We start from the raw sequence: 27,214 nt of genomic DNA on the forward strand, positions 1-27,214 counted from the left end.
CAGTCTGTTGGTAGCTCTGCCAGCCTATGAAATCAGCTAGATGTTGTAATGCGTCCTGGTACCAGTCTGTTGGAAGCTCTGCCAGCCTATGAAATCAGCTAGATGTTGTAATGCGTCCTGGTACCAGTCTGTTGGAAGCTCTGCCAGCCTATGAAATCAGCTAGATGTTGTAATGCGTCCTGGTACCAGTCTGTTGGAAGCTCTGCCAGCCTATGAAATCAGCTAGATGTTGTAATGCGTCCTGGTACCAGTCTGTTGGTAGCTCTGCCAGCCTATGAAATCAGCTAGATGTTGTAATGCGTCCTGGTACCAGTCTGTTGGAAGCTCTGCCAGCCTATGAAATCAGCTAGATGTTGTAATGCGTCCTGGTACCAGTCTGTTGGTAGCTCTGCCAGCCTATGAAATCAGCTAGATGTTGTAATGCGTCCTGGTACCAGTCTGTTGGTAGCTCTGCCAGCCTTTGAAATCAGCTAGATGTTGTAATGCGTCCTGGTACCAGTCTGTTGGTAGTTCTGCCAGCCTATGAAATCAGCTAGATGTTGTAATGCGTCCTGGTACCAGTCTGTTGGTAGCTCTGCCAGCCTATGAAATCAGCTAGATGTTGTAATGCGTCCTGGTACCAATCTGTTGGTAGCACTGCCAGCCTATGAAATCAGCTAGATGTTGTAATGCGTCCTGGTACCAGTCTGTTGGTAGCTCTGCCAGCCTATGAAATCAGCTAGATGTTGTAATGCGTCCTGGTACCAGTCTGTTGGTAGTTCTGCCAGCCTATGAAATCAGCTAGATGTTGTAATGCGTCCTGGTACCAGTCTGTTGGTAGTTCTGCCAGCCTATGAAATCAGCTAGATGTTGTAATGCGTCCTGGTACCAGTCTGTTGGTAGCTCTGCCAGCCTATGAAATCAGCTAGATGTTGTAATGCGTCCTGGTACCAGTCTGTTGGTAGCTCTGCCAGCCTATGAAATCAGCTAGATGTTGTAATACGTCCTGGTACCAGTCTGTTGGTAGCTCTGCCAGCCTATGAAATCAGCTAGATGTTGTAATGCGTCCTGGTACCAGTCTGTTGGTAGCTCTGCCAGCCTATGAAATCAGCTAGATGTTGTAATGCGTCCTGGTACCAGTCTGTTGGTAGCTCTGCCAGCCTATGAAATCAGCTAGATGTTGTAATGCGTCCTGGTACCAGTCTGTTGGTAGCTCTGCCAGCCTATGAAATCAGCTAGATGTTGTAATGCGTCCTGGTACCAGTCTGTTGGTAGCTCTGCCAGCCTATGAAATCAGCTAGATGTTGTAATGCGTCCTGGTACCAGTCTGTTGGTAGTTCTGCCAGTCTATGAAATCAGCTAGATGTTGTAATGCGTCCTGGTACCAGTCTGTTGGTAGCTCTGCCAGCCTATGAAATCAGCTAGATGTTGTAATGCGTCCTGGTACCAGTCTGTTGGTAGTTCTGCCAGCCTATGAAATCAGCTAGATGTTGTAATGCGTCCTGGTACCAGTCTGTTGGTAGCTCTGCCAGCCTATGAAATCAGCTAGATGTTGTAATGCGTCCTGGTACCAGTCTGTTGGTAGCTCTGCCAGCCTATGAAATCAGCTAGATGTTGTAATGCGTCCTGGTACCAGTCTGTTGGTAGCTCTGCCAGCCTATGAAATCAGCTAGATGTTGTAATGCGTCCTGGTACCAGTCTGTTGGTAGTTCTGCCAGCCTATGAAATCAGCTAGATGTTGTAATGCGTCCTGGTACCAGTCTGTTGGTAGCTCTGCCAGCCTATGAAATCAGCTAGATGTTGTAATGCGTCCTGGTACCAGTCTGTTGGTAGCTCTGCCAGCCTATGAAATCAGCTAGATGTTGTAATGCGTCCTGGTACCAGTCTGTTGTTAGCTCTGCCAGTCTATGAAATCAGCTAGATGTTGTAATGCGTCCTGGTACCAGTCTGTTGGTAGCTCTGCCAGCCTATGAAATCAGCTAGATGTTGTAATGCGTCCTGGTACCAGTCTGTTGGTAGTTCTGCCAGCCTATGAATCAGCTAGATGTTGTAATGCGTCCTGGTACCAGTCTGTTGGTAGCTCTGCCAGCCTATGAAATCAGCTAGATGTTGTAATGCGTCCTGGTACCAGTCTGTTGGAAGCTCTGCCAGCCTATGAAATCAGCTAGATGTTGTAATGCGTCCTGGTACCAGTCTGTTGGTAGTTCTGCCAGCCTATGAAATCAGCTAGATGTTGTAATGCGTCCTGGTACCAGTCTGTTGGTAGCTCTGCCAGCCTATGAAATCAGCTAGATGTTGTAATGCGTCCTGGTACCAGTCTGTTGGTAGCTCTGCCAGCCTATGAAATCAGCTAGATGTTGTAATGCGTCCTGGTACCAGTCTGTTGGAAGCTCTGCCAGCCTATGAAATCAGCTAGATGTTGCAATGCGTCCTGGTACCAGTCTGTTGGTAGTTCTGCCAGCCTATGAAATCAGCTAGATGTTGTAATGCGTCCTGGTACCAGTCTGTTGGTAGTTCTGCCAGCCTATGAAATCAGCTAGATGTTGTAATGCGTCCTGGTACCAGTCTGTTGGTAGTTCTGCCAGCCTATGAAACCAGCTAGATGTTGTAATGCGTCCTGGTACCAGTCTGTTGGCAGCTCTGCCAGCCTATGAAATCAGCTAGATGTTGTAATGCGTCCTGGTACCAGTCTGTTGGTAGCTCTGCCAGCCTATGAAATCAGCTAGATGTTGTAATGCGTCCTGGTACCAGTCTGTTGGAAGCTCTGCCAGCCTATGAAATCAGCTAGATGTTGTAATGCGTCCTGGTACCAGTCTGTTGGTAGTTCTGCCAGCCTATGAAATCAGCTAGATGTTGTAATGCGTCCTGGTACCAGTCTGTTGGTAGTTCTGCCAGCCTATGAAATCAGCTAGATGTTGTAATGCGTCCTGGTACCAGTCTGTTGGTAGTTCTGCCAGCCTATGAAATCAGCTAGATGTTGTAATGCGTCCTGGTACCAGTCTGTTGGTAGCTCTGCCAGCCTATGAAATCAGCTAGATGTTGTAATGCGTCCTGGTACCAGTCTGTTGGTAGCTCTGCCAGCCTATGAAATCAGCTAGATGTTGTAATGCGTCCTGGTACCAGTCTGTTGGTAGCTCTGCCAGCCTATGAAATCAGCTAGATGTTGTAATGCGTCCTGGTACCAGTCTGTTGGTAGCTCTGCCAGCCTATGAAATCAGCTAGATGTTGTAATGCGTCCTGGTACCAGTCTGTTGGTAGTTCTGCCAGCCTATGAAATCAGCTAGATGTTGTAATGCGTCCTGGTACCAGTCTATTGGTAGCTCTGCCAGCCTATGAAATCAGCTAGATGTTGTAATGCGTCCTGGTACCAGTCTGTTGGTAGTTCTGCCAGCCTATGAATCAGCTAGATGTTGTAATGCGTCCTGGTACCAGTCTGTTGGAAGCTCTGCCAGCCTATGAAATCAGCTAGATGTTGTAATGCGTCCTGGTACCAGTCTGTTGGTAGTTCTGCCAGCCTATGAAATCAGCTAGATGTTGTAATGCGTCCCGGTACCAGTCTGTTGGTAGCTCTGCCAGCCTATGAAATCAGCTAGATGTTGTAATGCACCAGTCTGTTGGTAGCTCTGCCAGCCTATGAAATCAGCTAGATGTTGTAATACGTCCTGGTACCAGTCTGTTGGTAGCTCTGCCAGCCTATGAAATCAGCTAGATGTTGTAATGCGTCCTGGTACCAGTCTGTTGGTAGCTCTGCCAGCCTATGAAATCAGCTAGATGTTGTAATGCGTCCTGGTACCAGTCTGTTGGTAGCTCTGCCAGCCTATGAAATCAGCTAGATGTTGTAATGCGTCCTGGTACCAGTCTGTTGGTAGTTCTGCCAGCCTATGAAATCAGCTAGATGTTGTATTGCGTCCTGGTACCAGTCTGTTGGTAGCTCTGCCAGCCTATGAAATCAGCTAGATGTTGTAATGCGTCCCGGTACCAGTCTGTTGGTAGCTCTGCCAGCCTATGAAATCAGCTAGATGTTGTAATGCGTCCTGGTACCAGTCTGTTGGTAGTTCTGCCAGCCTATGAAATCAGCTAGATGTTGTAATGCGTCCCGGTACCAGTCTGTTGGTAGCTCTGCCAGCCTATGAAATCAGCTAGATGTTGTAATGCACCAGTCTGTTGGTAGCTCTGCCAGCCTATGAAATCAGCTAGATGTTGTAATGCGTCCTGGTACCAGTCTGTTGGTAGCTCTGCCAGCCTATGAATCAGCTAGATGTTGTAATGCGTCCTGGTACCAGTCTGTTGGTAGCTCTGCCAGCCTATGAAATCAGCTAGATGTTGTAATGCGTCCTGGTACCAGTCTGTTGGTAGTTCTGCCAGCCTATGAAATCAGCTAGATGTTGTAATGCGTCCTGGTACCAGTCTGTTGTTAGCTCTGCCAGTCTATGAAATCAGCTAGATGTTGTAATGCGTCCTGGTACCAGTCTGTTGGTAGCTCTGCCAGCCTATGAAATCAGCTAGATGTTGTAATGCGTCCTGGTACCAGTCTGTTGGTAGCTCTGCCAGCCTATGAAATCAGCTAGATGTTGTAATACGTCCTGGTACCAGTCTGTTGGTAGCTCTGCCAGCCTATGAAATCAGCTAGATGTTGTAATGCGTCCTGGTACCAGTCTGTTGGTAGCTCTGCCAGCCTATGAAATCAGCTAGATGTTGTCATGCGTCCTGGTACCAGTCTGTTGGTAGCTCTGCCAGCCTATGAAATCAGCTAGATGTTGTAATGCGTCCTGGTACCAGTCTGTTGGAAGCTCTGCCAGCCTATGAAATCAGCTAGATGTTGTAATGCGTCCTGGTACCAGTCTGTTGGTAGCTCTGCCAGCCTATGAAATCAGCTAGATGTTGTAATGCGTCCTGGTACCAGTCTGTTGGTAGTTCTGCCAGCCTATGAAATCAGCTAGATGTTGTATTGCGTCCTGGTACCAGTCTGTTGGTAGCTCTGCCAGCCTATGAAATCAGCTAGATGTTGTAATGCGTCCTGGTACCAGTCTGTTGGTAGCTCTGCCAGCCTATGAAATCAGCTAGATGTTGTAATGCGTCCTGGTACCAGTCTGTTGGTAGTTCTGCCAGCCTATGAAATCAGCTAGATGTTGTAATGCGTCCTGGTACCAGTCTGTTGGTAGCTCTGCCAGCCTATGAAATCAGCTAGATGTTGTAATGCGTCCCGGTACCAGTCTGTTGGTAGCTCTGCCAGCCTATGAAATCAGCTAGATGTTGTCATGCGTCCCGGTACCAGTCTGTTGGTAGCTCTGCCAGCCTATGAAATCAGCTAGATGTTGTCATGCGTCCCGGTACCAGTCTTTTGGAAGCTCTGCCAGCCTATGAAATCAGCTAGATGTTGTAATGCGTCCTGGTACCAGTCTGTTGGTAGTTCTGCCAGCCTATGAAATCAGCTAGATGTTGTAATGCGTCCTGGTACCAGTCTGTTGGTAGCTCTGCCAGCCTATGAAATCAGCTAGATGTTGTAATGCGTCCTGGTACCAGTCTGTTGGTAGCTCTGCCAGCCTATGAAATCAGCTAGATGTTGTAATGCGTCCTGGTACCAGTCTGTTGGTAGCTCTGCCAGCCTATGAAATCAGCTAGATGTTGTAATGCGTCCTGGTACCAGTCTGTTGGTAGCTCTGCCAGCCTATGAAATCAGCTAGATGTTGTAATGCGTCCTGGTACCAGTCTGTTGGTAGCTCTGCCAGCCTATGAAATCAGCTAGATGTTGTAATGCGTCCTGGTACCAGTCTGTTGGTAGCTCTGCCAGCCTATGAAATCAGCTAGATGTTGTAATGCGTCCTGGTACCAGTCTGTTGGTAGCTCTGCCAGCCTATGAAATCAGCTAGATGTTGTAATGCGTCCTGGTACCAGTCTGTTGGAAGCTCTGCCAGCCTATGAAATCAGCTAGATGTTGTAATGCGTCCTGGTACCAGTCTGTTGGTAGCTCTGCCAGCCTATGAAATCAGCTAGATGTTGTAATGCGTCCTGGTACCAGTCTGTTGGTAGCTCTGCCAGCCTATGAAATCAGCTAGATGTTGTAATGCGTCCTGGTACCAGTCTGTTGGTAGCTCTGCCAGCCTATGAAATCAGCTAGATGTTGTAATGCGTCCTGGTACCAGTCTGTTGGTAGTTCTGCCAGCCTATGAAATCAGCTAGATGTTGTAATGCGTCCTGGTACCAGTCTGTTGGTAGCTCTGCCAGCCTATGAAATCAGCTAGATGTTGTAATGCGTCCTGGTACCAGTCTGTTGGTAGCTCTGCCAGCCTATGAAATCAGCTAGATGTTGTAATGCGTCCTGGTACCAGTCTGTTGGTAGTTCTGCCAGCCTATGAAATCAGCTAGATGTTGTAATGCGTCCTGGTACCAGTCTGTTGGTAGCTCTGCCAGCCTATGAAATCAGCTAGATGTTGTAATGCGTCCTGGTACCAGTCTGTTGGTAGCTCTGCCAGCCTATGAAATCAGCTAGATGTTGTAATGCGTCCTGGTACCAGTCTGTTGGTAGCTCTGCCAGCCTATGAAATCAGCTAGATGTTGTCATGCGTCCTGGTACCAGTCTTTTGGAAGCTCTGCCAGCCTATGAAATCAGCTAGATGTTGTAATGCGTCCTGGTACCAGTCTGTTGGTAGTTCTGCCAGCCTATGAAATCAGCTAGATGTTGTAATGCGTCCTGGTACCAGTCTGTTGGTAGCTCTGCCAGCCTATGAAATCAGCTAGATGTTGTAATGCGTCCTGGTACCAGTCTGTTGGTAGCTCTGCCAGTCTATGAAATCAGCTAGATGTTGTAATGCGTCCTGGTACCAGTCTGTTGGTAGTTCTGCCAGTCTATGAAATCAGCTAGATGTTGTAATGCGTCCTGGTACCAGTCTGTTGGTAGCTCTGCCAGCCTATGAAATCAGCTAGATGTTGTAATGCGTCCTGGTACCAGTCTGTTGGTAGTTCTGCCAGCCTATGAAATCAGCTAGATGTTGTAATGCGTCCTGGTACCAGTCTGTTGGTAGCTCTGCCAGCCTATGAAATCAGCTAGATGTTGTAATGCGTCCTGGTACCAGTCTGTTGGTAGCTCTGCCAGCCTATGAAATCAGCTAGATGTTGTAATGCGTCCTGGTACCAGTCTGTTGGTAGCTCTGCCAGCCTATGAAATCAGCTAGATGTTGTAATGCGTCCTGGTACCAGTCTGTTGGTAGTTCTGCCAGCCTATGAAATCAGCTAGATGTTGTAATGCGTCCTGGTACCAGTCTGTTGGTAGTTCTGCCAGCCTATGAAATCAGCTAGATGTTGTAATGCGTCCTGGTACCAGTCTGTTGGTAGCTCTGCCAGCCTATGAAATCAGCTAGATGTTGTAATGCGTCCTGGTACCAGTCTGTTGGAAGCTCTGCCAGCCTATGAAATCAGCTAGATGTTGTAATGCGTCCTGGTACCAGTCTGTTGGTAGTTCTGCCAGCCTATGAAATCAGCTAGATGTTGTAATGCGTCCTGGTACCAGTCTGTTGGTAGCTCTGCCAGCCTATGAAATCAGCTAGATGTTGTAATGCGTCCTGGTACCAGTCTGTTGGTAGCTCTGCCAGCCTATGAAATCAGCTAGATGTTGTAATGCGTCCTGGTACCAGTCTGTTGGTAGTTCTGCCAGCCTATGAAATCAGCTAGATGTTGTAATGCGTCCTGGTACCAGTCTGTTGGTAGCTCTGCCAGCCTATGAAACCAGCTAGATGTTGTAATGCGTCCTGGTACCAGTCTGTTGGCAGCTCTGCCAGCCTATGAAATCAGCTAGATGTTGTAATGCGTCCTGGTACCAGTCTGTTGGTAGCTCTGCCAGCCTATGAAACCAGCTAGATGTTGTAATGCGTCCTGGTACCAGTCTGTTGGCAGCTCTGCCAGCCTATGAAATCAGCTAGATGTTGTAATGCGTCCTGGTACCAGTCTGTTGGTAGCTCTGCCAGCCTATGAAATCAGCTAGATGTTGTAATGCGTCCTGGTACCAATCTGTTGGTAGCTCTGCCAGCCTATGAAATCAGCTAGATGTTGTAATGCGTCCTGGTACCAGTCTGTTGGTAGCTCTGCCAGCCTATGAAATCAGCTAGATGTTGTAATGCGTCCTGGTACCAGTCTGTTGGTAGCTCTGCCAGCCTATGAAATCAGCTAGATGTTGTAATGCGTCCTGGTACCAGTCTGTTGGTAGCTCTGCCAGCCTATGAAATCAGCTAGATGTTGTAATGCGTCCTGGTACCAGTCTGTTGGTAGTTCTGCCAGCCTATGAAATCAGCTAGATGTTGTAATGCGTCCTGGTACCAGTCTGTTGGTAGCTCTGCCAGCCTATGAAATCAGCTAGATGTTGTAATGCGTCCTGGTACCAGTCTGTTGGTAGCTCTGCCAGCCTATGAAATCAGCTAGATGTTGTAATGCGTCCTGGTACCAGTCTGTTGGTAGCTCTGCCAGTCTATGAAATCAGCTAGATGTTGTAATGCGTCCTGGTACCAGTCTGTTGGTAGTTCTGCCAGTCTATGAAATCAGCTAGATGTTGTAATGCGTCCTGGTACCAGTCTGTTGGTAGCTCTGCCAGCCTATGAAATCAGCTAGATGTTGTAATGCGTCCTGGTACCAGTCTGTTGGTAGTTCTGCCAGCCTATGAAATCAGCTAGATGTTGTAATGCGTCCTGGTACCAGTCTGTTGGTAGCTCTGCCAGCCTATGAAATCAGCTAGATGTTGTAATGCGTCCTGGTACCAGTCTGTTGGTAGTTCTGCCAGCCTATGAAATCAGCTAGATGTTGTAATGCGTCCTGGTACCAGTCTGTTGGTAGCTCTGCCAGCCTATGAAATCAGCTAGATGTTGTAATGCGTCCTGGTACCAGTCTGTTGGAAGCTCTGCCAGCCTATGAAATCAGCTAGATGTTGTAATGCGTCCTGGTACCAGTCTGTTGGTAGTTCTGCCAGCCTATGAAATCAGCTAGATGTTGTAATGCGTCCTGCTACCAGTCTGTTGGTAGCTCTGCCAGCCTATGAAATCAGCTAGATGTTGTAATGCGTCCTGGTACCAGTCTGTTGGTAGCTCTGCCAGCCTATGAAATCAGCTAGATGTTGTAATGCGTCCTGGTACCAGTCTGTTGGAAGCTCTGCCAGCCTATGAAATCAGCTAGATGTTGCAATGCGTCCTGGTACCAGTCTGTTGGTAGTTCTGCCAGCCATTGAAATCAGCTAGATGTTGTAATGCGTCCTGGTACCAGTCTGTTGGTAGTTCTGCCAGCCTATGAATCAGCTAGATGTTGTAATGCGTCCTGGTACCAGTCTGTTGGTAGCTCTGCCAGCCTATGAAATCAGCTAGATGTTGTAATGCGTCCTGGTACCAGTCTGTTGGTAGTTCTGCCAGCCTATGAAACCAGCTAGATGTTGTAATGCGTCCTGGTACCAGTCTGTTGGTAGCTCTGCCAGCCTATGAAATCAGCTAGATGTTGTAATGCGTCCTGGTACCAGTCTGTTGGTAGCTCTGCCAGCCTATGAAATCAGCTAGATGTTGTAATGCGTCCTGGTACCAGTCTGTTGGAAGCTCTGCCAGCCTATGAAATCAGCTAGATGTTGTAATGCGTCCTGGTACCAGTCTGTTGGAAGCTCTGCCAGCCTATGAAATCAGCTAGATGTTGTAATGCGTCCTGGTACCAGTCTGTTGGAAGCTCTGCCAGCCTATGAAATCAGCTAGATGTTGTAATGCGTCCTGGTACCAGTCTGTTGGTAGTTCTGCCAGCCTATGAAATCAGCTAGATGTTGTAATGCGTCCTGGTACCAGTCTGTTGGTAGCTCTGCCAGCCTATGAAATCAGCTAGATGTTGTAATGCGTCCTGGTACCAGTCTGTTGGTAGTTCTGCCAGTCTATGAAATCAGCTAGATGTTGTAATGCGTCCTGGTACCAGTCTGTTGGTAGCTCTGCCAGCCTATGAAATCAGCTAGATGTTGTAATGCGTCCTGGTACCAGTCTGTTGGTAGCTCTGCCAGCCTATGAAATCAGCTAGATGTTGTAATGCGTCCTGGTACCAGTCTGTTGGTAGCTCTGCCAGCCTATGAAATCAGCTAGATGTTGTAATGCGTCCTGGTACCAGTCTGTTGGAAGCTCTGCCAGCCTATGAAATCAGCTAGATGTTGTAATGCGTCCTGGTACCAGTCTGTTGGTAGTTCTGCCAGCCTATGAAATCAGCTAGATGTTGTAATGCGTCCTGGTACCAGTCTGTTGGTAGTTCTGCCAGCCTATGAAATCAGCTAGATGTTGTAATGCGTCCTGGTACCAGTCTGTTGGTAGTTCTGCCAGCCTATGAAATCAGCTAGATGTTGTAATGCGTCCTGGTACCAGTCTGTTGGTAGCTCTGCCAGCCTATGAAATCAGCTAGATGTTGTAATGCGTCCTGGTACCAGTCTGTTGGTAGTTCTGCCAGCCTATGAAATCAGCTAGATGTTGTAATGCGTCCTGGTACCAGTCTGTTGGTAGCTCTGCCAGCCTATGAAATCAGCTAGATGTTGTATTGCGTCCTGGTACCAGTCTGTTGGTAGCTCTGCCAGCCTATGAAATCAGCTAGATGTTGTAATGCGTCCTGGTACCAGTCTGTTGGTAGCTCTGCCAGCCTATGAAATCAGCTAGATGTTGTAATGCGTCCTGGTACCAGTCTGTTGGTAGTTCTGCCAGCCTATGAAATCAGCTAGATGTTGTAATGCGTCCTGGTACCAGTCTGTTGGTAGCTCTGCCAGCCTATGAAATCAGCTAGATGTTGTAATGCGTCCTGGTACCAGTCTGTTGGTAGCTCTGCCAGCCTATGAAATCAGCTAGATGTTGTAATGCGTCCTGGTACCAGTCTATTGGTAGCTCTGCCAGCCTATGAAATCAGCTAGATGTTGTAATGCGTCCTGGTACCAGTCTGTTGGTAGTTCTGCCAGCCTATGAATCAGCTAGATGTTGTAATGCGTCCTGGTACCAGTCTGTTGGAAGCTCTGCCAGCCTATGAAATCAGCTAGATGTTGTAATGCGTCCTGGTACCAGTCTGTTGGTAGCTCTGCCAGCCTATGAAACCAGCTAGATGTTGTAATGCGTCCTGGTACCAGTCTGTTGGAAGCTCTGCCAACCTATGAAACCAGTAGCTCCATAGGAGAATAACTTCAATCTTTTCTAATTATTAGCTTTGGTCGAACAGAGCGAAGATGATTTTCTCCTTGCTGCAAACCATTCTGCAGCCTTGCGAAGCACATGTGCATCTAGTACGGAAAATACCGGCTAGACATCTTGCTAAAACAACATACGGCAAAACGCATGTGCATCTGGTGGACACATGGCATTAGTTCGGTCTGTTTGGACTGGTGTGAACACTCTATCCACACTTGGGAGCACACTAAACAATGCACCATGGTTTGCTCAAAAAGGGTGGTCTCGCATAACACATACATTAATATACACAGAACACACTTCCTTGATCACATTCAAACACACCCATACAACACCTGCACACAAACAAAATTCACATTCATACACAAAGACTTGTATTTGAATTCATTCCATAATGCAGTTCGCTGCAGGAGACAATGCAGTCCGGACCAAACACAGGAAAAGAACCAGTCGCACAGTATTATTGGTTGTTTGACTGCGAACATTTGATGAACTGCGGCACACAGCATCATAACTTAATATCTCTGAAACATTATTTGAGTAGCAGCATCGCATTTATGAGCTCATCCGATGCAGATTAGGGGAGACTGGGGCTATACTGGGATATAGGTTACTGAACATAGCCTATTCACGTCACAGTTATAGCGGATATTGCGCGGTTTCCTCACGCATGTTGTTGGAAGACCAAAGCGAAAATAATATGAAGATTGGAACACACAAGTGATGCTTCATGATAATCATAGATGATTTAACATGAGCATTTTTGTCTAATAAACAAATTACTTGCATGGACGCGTGGTTTTGTTTTAGTTATTTTGACATTTGGTCATGTGAAAGCAATATGACCAAATAAAAACAATACAATGTAACTAATAATCAAACTCTGATTCGAACTATAGCTCAGAACTGTGTGAAAAGGAGAAGACGCTTCTCTAGGATGATCCCAACTTTAAGTGGTCACGACACATCCCAAGAATTGAGGTTGCAGGCCGAACACATTTCCTAAGCAATGATAATCTACAGTGCCAAGATGATAGATTTTTTTGATCAACTATTTAAAAACGATGAAACATGATCTGACACATTCTGAGGTTGCCAATGGTTATGTACTGTATGATGTCATTTCCTATATTTCATATATTAAAAAATATAGGAGAATCCGTTTGGAACTGGGGAATGCACATCCTAAAAATATCTCTCCTCCTTCTTTTACATAACTCAGCCCAATGTCCCTCACTTCATCTCCTCCCAGGAAAGAAGGGATGAAAAAAATGAAGAAAATAGAAATTAAATGAGAGGCAACGTGATAGCCACTTGGGAAGTGAAGTGTTTGAGTGGTCGGAGAGTGCATGTGTGTGTGTCTGTGTGTGTGTGTATATATGTGTGTGTGTGTGCATGTGTGTGGTGTGTGGGCTGCATTATTAAAAAGTATCTGGTCAATTAAGTCCTCTGTCCCCTTTCTTTTAGATGTGGGCTGTGTGGGCTGCCCTCTAATTGGTCATGCTCTCAGATCAGCTTTGAACTAACTGGCTCAGCCTACACTGAACCCAGACCAAACAAATGTGATTATCCACTCTCTACCATATACTAACCCAGTCCAATGGGATTCTAGGGAACTACAAACGCAGTGGATATTTGTGCCTCCAGTATGTCCTGTGGTTGGGGTTCTGTTTGTGGAGAGAATGTACTTGTATGACATCAGCTTCATCTTACTCAGCCTGTGATGACGATGGAGTAAAACAAATGCTTAAAAAGCCTGCATTTGCAGTCCCCCACCGCCACAATGACTAGGCAAGATTTCTTAGCTTCTCTACTTTCTTCTCCTTTACTCTTGTCTTATTTCTTTTAAATAATCTCCTCTCATCCCATCTCCTCTTCTTTCCTATCATATCATCTCCTCTTTCTCCTTTCCTTTCCTCCCCTCCCCTCTCCCTTCTTTTCCTCTCCTCTGCTCTCCTCTCCTCCCTACTCCTCAGCTCTCATCCTCCCTTCTCCTCTCCACCTCTTCTTTTCTCCAGCCCTTCTCACTAACCCACTGACTCAGCCACAACGCCACTCCAACAGGACTTTCTCTCTCCTCCTCTCCAATGATTTAGTGGGACTGGATCAGTCAAGGTGATGGCTGGGAGGGCTTTCTGCAACACATCAGCTCCTTTCTGATCAGCTGTGGTGAAGGAGAGGAGACAAGGAGATTATGGAGATGACAAAGGAGATGATGAAGGAGATGAGGAAGGATATGAAGGGGGAGCGTTTGAAAGTTTCTCTAATCCTGAAGAGCAGTTAATTATAGTTTAACATTGGGTGAGGCTAAGCTGATCTTAGATCTGTGCCAACCAGAAACGTTGCTACTAGCCGGAGCGTTATTAACCGTGACTGACGTTCAGCCAAGCAGACTTCTACTGACACTTTCCTAATTTGTTTAACCCCAACTATACAGCGATCAGCAACATAAAGTAACCTCTCTTCAGTGTCACTTAGAAGTTTGATAAGTGGACTATCAAACAGTATCAAACAGGTATTTCCAAATTTTGGTGACAGAGTAAGTATTGGGGTAAATAAGGCTTTGCTTTGGTTCGGTCTCACAGCCTGTTCTGTTCTCAAGTGTTCTAGAATGTTGTGACAGTTCTAGTGAGATCTCTGTCAGTTTGTTGACAGGAAAAATGGCCACCTTGTCTTCACTGGCCTTACACACTGAGGCTGAAGTGAGCTGTATTTAACGGAAAACACTGTTCGAGGAAACTCAGAGAGGGAGGGAGGGTACATGGAAATGAATGGTAAACTACGTGAGAGGTTGTATGTGTGGAAAGGAAGATATTTTGAGTCTCCCTTCTTCCCGTCCTCAACCTCACCCCATCCTCTCCTCAGCTCTGTGTGATATTGTCTGTTGAGTTCACTCTTGTTGCTCAGGGAGGCAGGGAGGCAGGCAGGCTGCATTCAAGAGCAGTAGCGGTGCGTAGCTAAAATCACTGGAGAAAACAAACCAGGGAAAAAAAGCCATATTACAACCTATGTGTTGTGATAATTGCGTTGTTTGCTCTATAACTCGTTAGTTCATATGCCTTGCCACGGTGATATACAGTGACGTGAAAAAGTGTTTGCCTCCTTTCTGATTTTCCAAAATTTTGACAAGGAATGGAAAATCTTATGCTTCACGGAGTCGTGGCTGAACGACGACAATATCAACATACAGCTGGCTGGTTATACGATGTACTGGCAGGATAGAACAGCGGCGTCTGGTAAGACAAGTGGCGGCGGTCTATGTATTTTTGTAAACAACAGCTGGTGCACGATATCTAAGGAAGTCTCGAGCTATTGCTCGCCTGAGGTAGAGTATCTCATGATAAGCTGAAGACCACACTACCTACTGAGAGAGTTTTCATCTGTATTCTTTGGAGCTGTTTACATATCACCACGGTCAGAGGCTGGCACAAAGACAGAATTGAATAAGCTGTAAGCAAACAAGAAAGCGTTCACCCAGAGGTGGCGGGGACTTTAACTTCTTATGGCTGAAGGGGCAGTATTGAGTAGCTTGGATGAAAGGTGCACAGAGGTGCCCAGAGTAAACAGCCTGCTCCTATGTCATAGTTGCTAATATATGCATATTATTATTAGTATTGGATAGAAAACACTCTGAAGTTTCTTAAATGGTTTGAATTATGTCTGTGAGTATAACAGAACTCATATGGCAGGCAAAAACCTGAGAAGTTCCACTTTCTGTTTGGATATTTTCTGGGGGTGCCAGATTTTCAACCAAGCTCTCATTGAAATTACAGCGAGATATGGATGAGTTTTCACTTCCTACGGCTTCCACTAGATGTCAACAGTCAATAGAACTTCTGTCTGATGACTCTAATGTGAAGGGGGGCCGAAGGAGACAGGAATGAGTAATCACTGCCATGAGGTGCCCACGCATTGAACTGGCGCGTTCACGTGAGAGGGAGCTCCGTTCCATCGGTCAACTGAAGTCAATGTAATTCTCCGGTTGGAACGTTATTCAAGATGTATGTTAACAACATTCTAAAGATTGATTCAGTACATCGTTTGACATGTTTCTACTGACTGTTACGGAACTTTTGGACATTTCGTTACGTTATAGTGGACGTGCTTTGTGACTTTGGTTAGCGCGTTTGGTAAACAATTCGAAAGTAGCTAATTGGACATAAAGAATGGACATTATCAAACAAATCAAGCATTTATTGTGGACCTGGGATTCCTAGGACTGCATTCTGATGAAGTTCATCAAAGGTAAGGAAACATTTATCATGTATTTTCTGGTTTCTGTTGAGTCCAACATGGCGGCTAATTTGGCTATTGTTCTGAGCTCCGTCTCAGATTATTGCATGGTTTATTTTTCCGTAAAGTTTTATTGAAATCTGACACAGCGGTTGCATTAAGGAGAGGTATATCTATAATTCCATGTGTATAACTTGTAACATCTACATTTATGATGAGTGTTTCTGTTGAAACGATGTGGCTATGCAAAATCACTTTATGTTTTTGGAACTAGTGAATGTAACGCGCCAATGTAAACTCAGATTTTTTGATATAAATATAAACTTTATCAAACAAAACATGCATGTATTGTGTAACATGAAGTCCTATGAGTGTCATCTGATGAAGATAATCAAAGGTTAGTGATTAATTTTATCTCTATTTCTGCTTTTTGTGAAAGCTATCTTTCGCTGGAAAAATGGCTGTGCTTATTGTGGTTTTGTGGTGACCTAACATAATCGTTTGTAGTGCTCTCGCTGAAAAGCATATTTGAAATCGGACACTTTGGTGGGATTAAGTTAACTTCCTATGGCTGCAATCCCGTCACCGGGATCGATATGACAGCAGCCAGTGACAGTGCAGGGCGCCAAATTCAAAAAACAGAAATCTCATAATTAAAATTCCTCAGACATTCATGTGTCTTATATCATTTTAAAGGTAATCTTGTTGTTAATCCCACCAAAGTGTCTGATTTCAAATAGGCTTTTCAGCGAAAGCACTACAAACTACAATTTGATTTGATTTGATTTTAATGTTATCAACCAAAACCTCATTTTAGATAAAGGGAACCAGAGTTTGCCCCAAAAAATTACAAATTGATACTTATTTTATATATTTAATTATCAAAGTTATGCAACACCCAATTTCCCTGTGTGAAAAGTAATTGCCCTCTTACACTCAATAACTGGTTGTGCCACCTTTAGCTGCAATAACTGCAACCAAATGCTTCTTGCAGTTATTGATCAGTCTCTCATATCACGGTGGAGGAATTTTGGCCCACTCTTGTATCCAGAACTGCTTTAACTCAGCGACATTTATGGGTTTTCAAGCAGTTAACCCAAGTTTGCAAAAAAACACCTGGAACCTGCATGATCATCAAGACTCTTGGAAGAATGTTCTATGGACAGATGGGTCAAAAGTATAACTTTTTGGACAACATGGGTCCCATTACGTCTGGGAAAAACCAAACACTGCATTCCACAGTAAGAACCTTATACCAACGGTCAAGCATGGTAGTGGTAGTGTGATGGTTTTGGGATGCTTTGCTGCCTCAGGACCTGGACGGCTTGCCTTAATAGAAGGAACCATGAATTTTGCTCTGTATCAGAGAATTCTACAGAAGAATGTCAGGCCATCCATATGTGAGCTGAAGCTGAAGCATAGCTGGGTCATGCAGCAAGAAAATGATCGCTGACGTGATCTTCCTGTTTGGGTTGGGTTGGCGCCCCCCCTTGGGTTGTGCCGTGGCGGAGATCTTTGTGGGCTATACTCGGCCTTGTCTCAGGATGGTAAGTTGGTGGTTGAAGATATCCCTCTAGTGGTGTGGGGGCTGTGCTTTAGCAAAGTGGGTGGGGTTATATCCTGCCTGTTTGGCCCTGTCCGGGGGTATCATCGGATGGGGCCACAGTGTCTCCTGACCCCTCCTGTCTCAGCCTCCAGTATTTATGCTGCAGTAGTTTATGTGTCGGGGGGCTAGGGTTAGTCTGTTATATCTGGAGTACTTCTCCTGTCTTATCCTGTGTCCTGTGTGAATTTAAGTATGCTCTCTCTAATTCTCTCTTTCTCTTTCTTTCTTTCTTTCTTTCTTTCTTTCTTTCTTTCTTTCTTTCTTTCTTTCTTTCTTTCTCTCTCTCTCTCTCTGAGGACCTGAGCCCTAGGACCATGCCTCAGGACTACCTGGCATGATGACTCCTTGCTGTCCCCAGTCCACCTGGCCGTGCTGCTGCTCCAGTTTCAACTGTTCTGCCTGCGGCTATGGAACCCTGACCTGTTCACCGGACGTGCTACCTGTGCCACACCTGCTGTTTTCAACACTCTAGAGACAGCAGGAGCGGTAGAGATACTCTCAATGATCGGCTATGAAAAGCCAACTGACATTTACTGCTGAGGTTCTGACTTGTTGCACCCTCGACAACTACTGTGATTATTATTATTTGACCATGCTGGTTATTTATGAACATTTGAGCATCTTGGCCATGTTCTGTTATAATCTCCACCCGGCACAGCCAGAAGAGGACTGGCCACCCCTCATAGCCTGGTTCCTCTCTAGGTTTCTTCCTATGTATTGGCCTTTCTAGGGAGTTTTTCCTAGCCACCGTGCTTCTACACCTGCATTGCTTGCTGTTTAGGGTTTTAGGCTGGGTTTCTGTACAGCACTTTGAGATATCAGCTGATGTAAGAAGGGCTATATAAATAAATTTGATTTGATTTGATGATCCAAAACACACCATCAAGTCTAAATGAAAATAGCTAAAAAGCAACACATTTCTTATCAAGGGAGGCCAATGCTTGCTGGCTTCAACAATGCTATGGGCTTCAACAATATCATACTCTTTTTGACCAGAAAGCATCAGATAGATGGGCTACACGTACAGAGACAGAGGGGTGCCGTTTTGCTCGCTCGGATGCTTTCTCCTGTGTGATACATTCAGCCTCTTGTGAATAGAAAGACAGTTATGAAACACAGAGAGACAAAATAAATTATTTTATGTTTTTTTTCGTATACATTTTTGGTTGAAGCCTGGCTTCCCTTGGCATCCATGAATACACGTCACTATTCGAGAGCCACGCTCTCTAAATGTCAAACACTCGGCAGGAACACATTCAGACACTGCCGGCCACCTGTCCGTCGCATCAGCAGTGGCACAGCTGATGCGCTCTGACGGTTAACCCCTTCCCATATTAGACTGATGGATCATGAAATGAACACCGTGATTTGCTCTGATGGGTAGACCCTGTGTCTGTAATTGGAGGAGACAGTTGATCACTCCCACTTGAGGTGAGGTGATTCTCCACTACAATAACTTGCTATTTGACTTCAAACGTACTGAGTCAAAATATAGTAATAGCAAAAACAACTGATCTGAAATGTTCTCGAATAATTGTATGAATTGCATAATTATTATAAGATTCAGTGTGTGAGAGTGTGTTGTTACATGTGGATGTTGTGCATGCATGTCTGTGTGTATGTGTGTGTGTTTGTGTGTTTGTGTGTGTGTGTGCGTGTAGTTGTTGGGTTGGAAAGAAGGAGAGGGGGAGAAGGATGGAGGGAGGATGAAAGAGGAACATCAGGTGTAAAGGTGTCACCCTGGGGCTGGACAAGACTGACAGACACCTCTACACACATCTGCCATATGATACTTCTTCAATTTATATACAGAAGAACCACTGCCAGTGAATAGGCAGGGGCACGCAACACGCTACTGAACTGTCTGCTGTTGTCATCTGCAGTATGCTGCAGTTAAAGCAGAAATTGAGAAAGACATAATCAGAGAGAGAGCGAGAGAAAGAGAGCCAGGGAGTGAGAGAGAGATAAAGAGAGAGGGAGAAAGAGAGCCAGGGAGTGAGAGAGAGATAAAGAGAGAGGGAGAAAGAGAGAAAGAGAGCCAGGGAGTGAGAGAGAGATAAAGAGAGAGGGAGAAAGAGAGCCAGGGAGTGAGAGAGAGATAAAGAGAGAGGGAGAAAGAGAGCCAGGGAGTGAGAGAGAGATAAAGAGAGAGGGAGAAAGAGAGCCAGGGAGTGATAGAGAGATAAAGAGAGAGGGAGAAAGAGAGAAAGAGAGCCAGGGAGTGAGAGAGAGATAAAGAGAGAGGGAGAAAGAGAGAAAGAGAGCCAGGGAGTGAGAGAGAGATAAAGAGAGAGGGAGAAAGAGAGCCAGGGAGTGAGAGAGAGATAAAGAGAGAGGGAGAAAGAGAGCCAGGGAGTGAGAGAGAGATAAAGAGAGAGGGAGAAAGAGAGCCAGGGAGTGATAGAGAGATAAAGAGAGAGGGAGAAAGAGAGAAAGAGAGCCAGGGAGTGAGAGAGAGATAAAGAGAGAGGGAGAAAGAGAGAAAGCGAATGCGGGGCGAGAAAGAGAAACCTACAAGGTTCTAGGTTTCTTACCTCTCTCTGTTGAACTTGAGTGAGTGGAGGATGGCGGGCCTCCTCTGCCTCAGGTTCCAGAGGTGCACGCTGTCGTCTGCCAGAGCACTCACCAGCGCCCCCTGTGGCAGGGATGAAGAAGACAGCATTTACACACAGCTAATCAAGCTTGCAATGGTGTTCTCAATCCCCTGGTGAGAGAGGCTGAATTTCAAGCAGAAAGTGAGAGAGCTCCTAGAACGTGTAATGCAGCTGCTGTGTCACAAAGACATGCACACACACACACACACACACACACACACACACACACACACACACACACACACACACACACACACACACACACACACACACACACACACACACACACACACACACACACACACACACACACACACACACACACACACACACACACTACAGAAGTGTTTGAGATGTTTTGGAGTCGGGGGAGAGGAAAGGAAATAGAGAAGGGTTTGAACTTTGGAAGGTTGAGAGCGAGAGAGAGAGAGACCGTGTCAGTAGAGGAGGTCTGGTGGTGGGTGTGGTATGTATTTCTCTCCACATCACTCACCTCATTGATGAGAAACTGTAGCGAGATGACGGCTGCTCCACTCTCATGTTGACAGTAGCACTCCACACCTGGACGACCAAACCTGATAGGCTCTCCGTCAAGGAATCAACCAATGGAAAAGAAGGTGGAAGGGGTAATAAAGGAGATAGAACCACACAATATTTACAGAATAATATATTCTTAATCTTTCATTATTCACTTGATAGGGACAGACACAGATCAACAAAGACATGTCAAGGTGACAGACATCCCTGCTTACCAGCCAACGCTAACCTGCAGTGAACAACATGGAAATTCTTTGGTTCCCATAGGTTCCAGTCCTTAGATGGGCTTGAAACAGAACAGCCTGCGTCTTGCTCAGATTTTCTGTCATGACTGAGCAATGGACAGATGAGAGCAATTCGACTGTTCACCCACAGTAAACACCAAAGTACGGTTGTCTATCTACCTTGAAGATATAGCTAGGCATTTCCTATATAATACACCACAGTATGTCTACCCTTGCAAGTTGTTTTCTGGAGAGATATGATGTGTACATGGAGAAAATAAATATTAAAATAAAAGACAAAGGAAGATCATCTGGAGCTGCAGAGAAACAAACAACACAACAGAATGACATCTCCCTCCGACCTAGAGAGAGACAGAGAGGGAGATGGAGAGAGAGGGGAAAATGAAGAATGGGGGAGAAGGAAGTGGGAGAGAGTGCACGCATGTGTGGGTGCAAGAAAGGGAGCGATGGATGGATGGATGGAGGAGGAGGAGGAGGAGAGAGATATCCAGACATACAGAGAGAGAGAGTGAGAGAGAGAGAGAGAGAGAGAGAGAGAGAGAGAGAGAGAGAGAGAGAGAGAGAGAGAGAGAGAGAGAGAGAGAGAGAGAGAGAGAGAGAGAAGGGGAAAGATTGAAAATAAAGAGCTTCCTCTGATGAAGGCCTGTATGAGTGAGCTCACTGATGATGCTTATTTATCCTACCAATAATTCCTGTGCAGACAGTGGAAGAGAGGAGTTAGGCGTAACACATGACAACCAGAGAGGAGAAAAACAAGCAAGTAGAGCATCCAGCTAACATTTTCAGCTAAAATAGCCCGCTAAAATCTCTTGCATCACAGGCTGCTATAGGCAGGAATATAATTGTATAAACTGATAAGGGCAACACTAAACCACACCCTTACCTGCACCAGAACAGAACATATGACCACACGCTTACACACGTCATCACATACACACACACACACACACACACACATCACTCATCCGGTTCACTAATACAAACACTGTACATCACACATACGCATACACAGAGCCTCCTTGCTCTCTCACACATATCCCCAAAAAATTTGAGTGAGAGGGACAGAAAAGGGGGAGAGACAGAGACCCCTGCAGGGTAGAATCAGTAGAATAATCTGGATGTATTAGTCCAGGATAAGAACAGTAGAATGATCTGGATGCTTTAGTCCAGGATGAGAACAGTAGAATGATCTGGATGCTTTAGTCCAGGATGAGAACAGTAGAATGATCTGGATGCTTTAGTCCAGGATGAGAACAGTAGAAGGATCTGGATGCTTTAGTCCAGGATGAGAACAGTAGAAGGATCTGGATGCTTTAGTCCAGGATGAGAACAGTAGAATGATCTGGATGCTTTAGTCCAGGATGAGAACAGTAGAATGATCTGGATGCTTTAGTCCAGGATGAGAACAGTAGAATGATCCGGATGCTTTAGTCCAGGATGAGAACAGTAGAATGATCTGGATGCTTTAGTCCAGGATGAGAACAGTAGAATGATCCGGATGCTTTAGTCCAGGATGAGAACAGTAGAATGATCTGGAAGCTTTAGTCCAGGATGAGAACAGTAGAATGATCTGGATGCTTTAGTCCAGGATGAGAACAGTAGAATGATCTGGATGCTTTAGTCCAGGATGAGAACAGTAGAATGATCCGGATGCTTTAGTCCAGGATGAGAACAGTAGAATGATCTGGATGCTTTAGTCCAGGATGAGAACAGTAGAATGATCTGGATGCTTTAGTCCAGGATGAGAACAGTAGAATGATCTGGATGCTTTAGTCCAGGATGAGAACAGTAGAATGATCTGGATGCTTTAGTCCAGGATGAGAACAGTAGAATGATCTGGATGCTTTAGTCCAGGATGAGAACAGTAGAATGATCTGGATGCTTTAGTCCAGGATGAGAACAGTAGAATGATCCGGATGCTTTAGTCCAGGATGAGAACAGTAGAATGATCCGGATGCTTTAGTCCAGGATGAGACCAGTAGAATGATCTGGATGCTTTAGTCCAGGATGAGAACAGTAGAATGATCCGGATGCTTTAGTCCAGGATGAGAACAGTAGAATGATCTGGAAGCTTTAGTCCAGGATGAGAACAGTAGAATGATCTGGAAGCTTTAGTCCAGGATGAGAACTATAAGTTATTTACTTGAAAACAAATTCCCCGGGTTGCTTGCAACCAAATATTTTGACCCTGAAAAAAGGGCAAGATTTAAGGTTGTGCTTTTCAAACTGTTCTCGCTGCCTTTCTCTAAGAAAGCATATTATCGAAAAGGACACAGACAGACTGCGTCATGAAAACGGTTGGCTGTACAATGACATCAAACCATGGTCAGAAAATAGTGGACATTAAACACTTTTGTGAGAGTGAACTTTTTGTCTTAAAAAGCAACAAAAGTAAGACAGTATGTTGAATGTTTCACATCTGAGAAAGGTAAATGGTGTCCTTCAAAAGCACATGTTCAGATCAAAAGAATATGCCCTTGGAAGATACCATTTACCTTTTTGGGGGTTGTGCTCTGTCTCAAATATAAGCACAAAACCAAATACAGATGGTACTGGAGTATCAAATCTAAAACATAAACCTTAAAATTGTATTCTCTGTTTGGTTAGAGATTAAACATATCGCAATATTATATTGGACGATATTATAATCGATACTTTGACGCCAACTATTTTTTGTGAGGTAGTAGCTAGCGCCAGTTGGCTGTACTCTGTTATTTTTTATCCTGTAGTTTGTTCTCTATCTTATTTTTTTATTGTGAGTAAACATGTTTCCAGCACTTTTATTTCCATGACTGATCAAAACTAATTTTGTCATGCTCTCTTTTCTCTCTGCAGCAAACATACAGTGCATTCTGGAAGCCTTCAGACCCCTTCCCTTTTTCCACATTTTGTTACGTTACGTTACAGCCTTATTTTACTCACAATACCCCATAACGACAAAGTGAAAACAGCTTTTTAGAAAATAATTTACATAAGTATTCAGACCCTTTACTATGACACTCAAAATGTAGCTCAGGTGCATCTACAACTTGATGTTTCTACAACTTGATTGGAGTCCACCTGTGGTAAATTCAATTGATTGGACATGATTTGGAAAGGCACACACCTGTCTATATAAGGTCCCACAGTTGACAGTGCATGTCAGAGCAAAAACCAAGCCATGAGGTCGAAGGAATTGTCCATAGAGCTCAGAGACAGGATTGTGTCTGCAGCATTGAAGGTCCCCAAGAACACAGTAGCCTCCATCCTTCTTAAATTGAAAAAGTCTGGAGGCGCCAAGACTCTTCCTAGAGCTGGCCGCCCGGCCAAACTGAGCAATCGGGGGAGAAGGGCCTTGGTCAGGGAGGTGACCAACAACCTGATTGTCATTCTGACAGAGCTCCAGAGTTCCTCTGTGGAGATTGGAGAACCTTCTGAAAGGACAACCATCTCTGCAGCACTCCACCAATCAGGCCTTTATTATAGAGTGGCCAGACGGGAGTTGGTCCTCAGTAAAAAGCACACGACAGCCCGCTTGGAGTTTGCCAAATGGCACCTAAAGGACTTTCAGACCATGAGAAAGAAGATACTCTGGTGTAATGAAACCAAGATTGAACTCTTTGTCTGAATGCCAAGCGTCACATCTGGAGGAAACCTGACATCATCTCTATGGTGAAGAATGGTGGTGGTATCATCATGCTGTGGGGATGTTTTTCAGCGGCAGGTACTGGGGGACAAGTCAGGATCGAGGGAAAGATGAACGGAGCAAAGTACAGAGAGATCCTTGATGAAATTCTACTTCAGAGCGCTCAGGAACACAGACTCGGGCCAAGGCAACAGCGACTCTTCAACCTCAGGAGGCTGAAGAAATTTGGCTTGTCACCTAAAACCCTAAAACTTTTACAGATGCATAATTGAGAGCATCCTGTCACGCTGTATCGCGGCCTGGTATGGCAACTGCACCGCCCACAACCGCAAGGCTCTCCAGAGGGTAGTGCGGTCTGCACAACGCATCACCAGGGGCAAACTACGTGCTCTCCAGAACACATACAGCACCCGATGTCACAGGAAGGCCAAAAAGATAATCAAGGACAATGCTTCACCCTAGCCACTGCCTGTTCACCCCGCTACCATCCAGAAGGCGAGGTCAGTACAGGTGCATCAAAGCTGGGACCGAGAGACTGAAAAACAGCTTCTACCTCAAGGCCATCAGACTGTTAAACAGCCATCACGAACACAGAGAGGCTGCTGCCTACATACAGACTTGAAATCATTTGCCACTTTAATAAATGGATCACTAGTCACTTTAATAATGCCACTTTAATAATGTTTACATATCTTGCATCACTCATCTCATATGTATATATTGTATTTTATACCATCTATTGCATCTTGCCTATGCCGCTCTGTCATTGCTCATCCATATATTTATATGTATATATTCAATTTCCATTCCTTTACTTAGATTTGTGTGTATTAGGTAGTTGTTGTGGAATTGTTAGATTACATGTTAGATATTGCTGCACTGTCAGAACCAGAAGCACAAGCATTTCTCTACACTCGCAATAACATCTGCTAACCATGTGTATGTAAACAATACAATTTGATTTGATTTGATGTTTACCTTCCAACAGGACAACAACCCTAAGCACATAGCCAAGACAACGCAGAAGTGGCTTTGGGAAAAGTCTCTGAATGTCCTTGAGTGGCCAAGCCAGAGCTCGGTCTTGAAACTGATCGAACATCTCTGAAGAGACCTGAAAATAGCTGTACAGCGACGCTCCCCATCCAGCCTGACAGAGCTTGATAGGATCTGCAGAGAAGAATGGGAGAAACTTCCCAAATACATGTGTGCCAAGCCTGTAGCGTTATACTCAAGAAGACTAGACACTATAATCGCTGCCAAAGGTGCTTCAACAAAGTACTGAGTAAAGGGTCTGAATACTTATGTAAATGTGATATTTCAGTTGTTGTTTTTTTATACATTTGCAAAAATGTTTAAAAAAAACAATTTTTGTTTAGTCATTATGGGGTATTGTGTGAAGATAGATGAGGGGGGGGGGACAATTTCATCAATTTTAGAATAAGGCTGTAATGTAACAAAATATGGAAAAAGTCAAGGGGTCTGAATACTTTCCGAAAGCACTGCAATATCTGTGGAAAATCAAATTGCAATAAAAATTGCAAATCACAGTATCGATTCACAATACATACACAGTAGCTTTGGCACCTACTAATGTAGGATCTACAATTTAAGCCTGTTTGCTACGGCAGGAAAATAATTCTGCAGCAACAGGAAATGTTAATAATTATGTGGATTATAATTCATTTCAATTTTTTGTAGGGTTGATACAATTTTCTTAGTGCAAATCAAGTCTGACATTTTTAAGTGGAAATTGCTAACTTTATAAGCCTTTTTAAACCTTGAATACACTACCAGTTTGCAACAAATGAAGATCCTACCTCTGTAAGTATTGTGATAATATCGTATCATGAGGTCCCTGGCAATTCCCAGCCATACTAAACTCCATGCACATGCTGCTCTGTGTTAACTCTCCACAGTATGATGTCCCTGTCACCACCACTCCAACTCACATAATGGACAGATTATCCAGGGTGAAGAAAAGAGGGAGAGCATAGAGAGAGAGAGAGAGAGAGAGAGAGAGAGAGAGAGAGAGAGAGAGAGAGAGAGAGAGAGAGAGAAAGACAGAGAGGAATGGAGATAGGGTAGGAAAGAAAACTGGGTCAATTCCGCGTCTTGTCAAGTCAGATGAAACTTAAAAAAGCTATTTTTGCCCTCAAAGTCAACAGATTTGTTATGTTTCTTATGGGTTCTCATAAGTCCCCACGCTTAGTGTTGCTACCCGGGAGGGTTGGCCCCTGTCACTTGGTTGGCCCCTGTCAATAAAACCCAGGGACAGCCCTTGGTTGGCCCCTGTGGATGCATTAAAATTGCTGTGTTGGCTCTTCACCTGACAGCACCAATTGAAAGAATGATGGATCTTCTAGACCGTTTATTTGTTTCGTACAAACACATTGCACCACAGGGAGTGTGTGTGTGTGTGTGTGTGTGTGTGTGTGTGTGTGTGTGTGTGTGTGTGTGTGTGTGTGTGTGTGTGTGTGTGTGTGTGTGTGTGTGTGTGTGTGTGTGTGTGTGTGTGTGTGTGTGTGTGTGTGTGTGTGTGTGTGTGTGTGCGCGTGCACGTGCATGTGTGTACGCAATGGTTAGTGATACGGGTAGAAAGACAGAGGACAGGGAGGGGGAGAATGAGAAACAGAGGGAGAGTAGGAGAGAACCAAATAGAAAGACTTAGAGAGGGAGATGGAAAAACAGCAAGAGAGAGAGAACAAAGAGTAGGAGAATGACAGCCAGAGAGAGAAAGAACGAGAGCAGGAAAGAGAGAGAGCCGAGAATGAAAGAAGGAAAAAAGGCTGTGAGCGTGGAGGTCTATGACGCCGTCCCGGGACTGACGTCAAACATGCCCAGTCATACATCACCCTGCCAGGGAGGGGGAGGGACAGAGTCTGCTACTGTGCTGCCTGCTACTACAGCTCAGAGAGACAAAGAGGGAGAGGTGTGTGTCCTCCTGCCACAACCTCAGGAACAGAGTCAGTGAAAAGTGCAATATAATGTCAATAATATTCCCTATTTTGGTTTGGTTTTGGCTTTCATACCATGTCATGTGGCTTCTCAGTCATGCTGAGACTGGCCTACTACTATTGCTTAAATGTATTATTATTCTCATTAATATTGTTGTTGTAGTTGCTGTTAATAGTAATCCGTTTCCACTACTACTATTAGTCTTGATGCCTTATTGCTGTTGGTACCACCATTTTTTGTTACATGTATACATACTTTAACAATGTAAGTAATTTAACTTT

At 45.1% G+C, this 27,214-nt stretch overlaps 1 protein-coding gene across 10 annotated transcripts in view; it reads right to left on the reverse strand.

Moving 5' to 3' along the window:
* Positions 1–27,214, reverse strand: part of LOC139582755 (syntaxin-binding protein 5-like) — a 177,670-nt gene that overhangs the window by 89,389 nt on the left and 61,067 nt on the right. For all 10 annotated transcript variants that reach the window (XM_071413062.1, XM_071413058.1, XM_071413056.1 and 7 more), the window contains exons 3-4: positions 20,065–20,146; positions 19,512–19,612 (exon numbers count right to left, since the gene is read on the reverse strand). In XM_071413062.1, the coding sequence (XP_071269163.1) occupies positions 19,512–19,612; positions 20,065–20,146 (183 nt within the window). The remainder of the gene's footprint in view (positions 1–19,511; positions 19,613–20,064; positions 20,147–27,214) is intronic.

This window comes from Salvelinus alpinus, chromosome 8 (genome assembly GCF_045679555.1).
Source record: "Salvelinus alpinus chromosome 8, SLU_Salpinus.1, whole genome shotgun sequence".
NCBI lineage: Eukaryota > Metazoa > Chordata > Actinopteri > Salmoniformes > Salmonidae > Salvelinus > Salvelinus alpinus.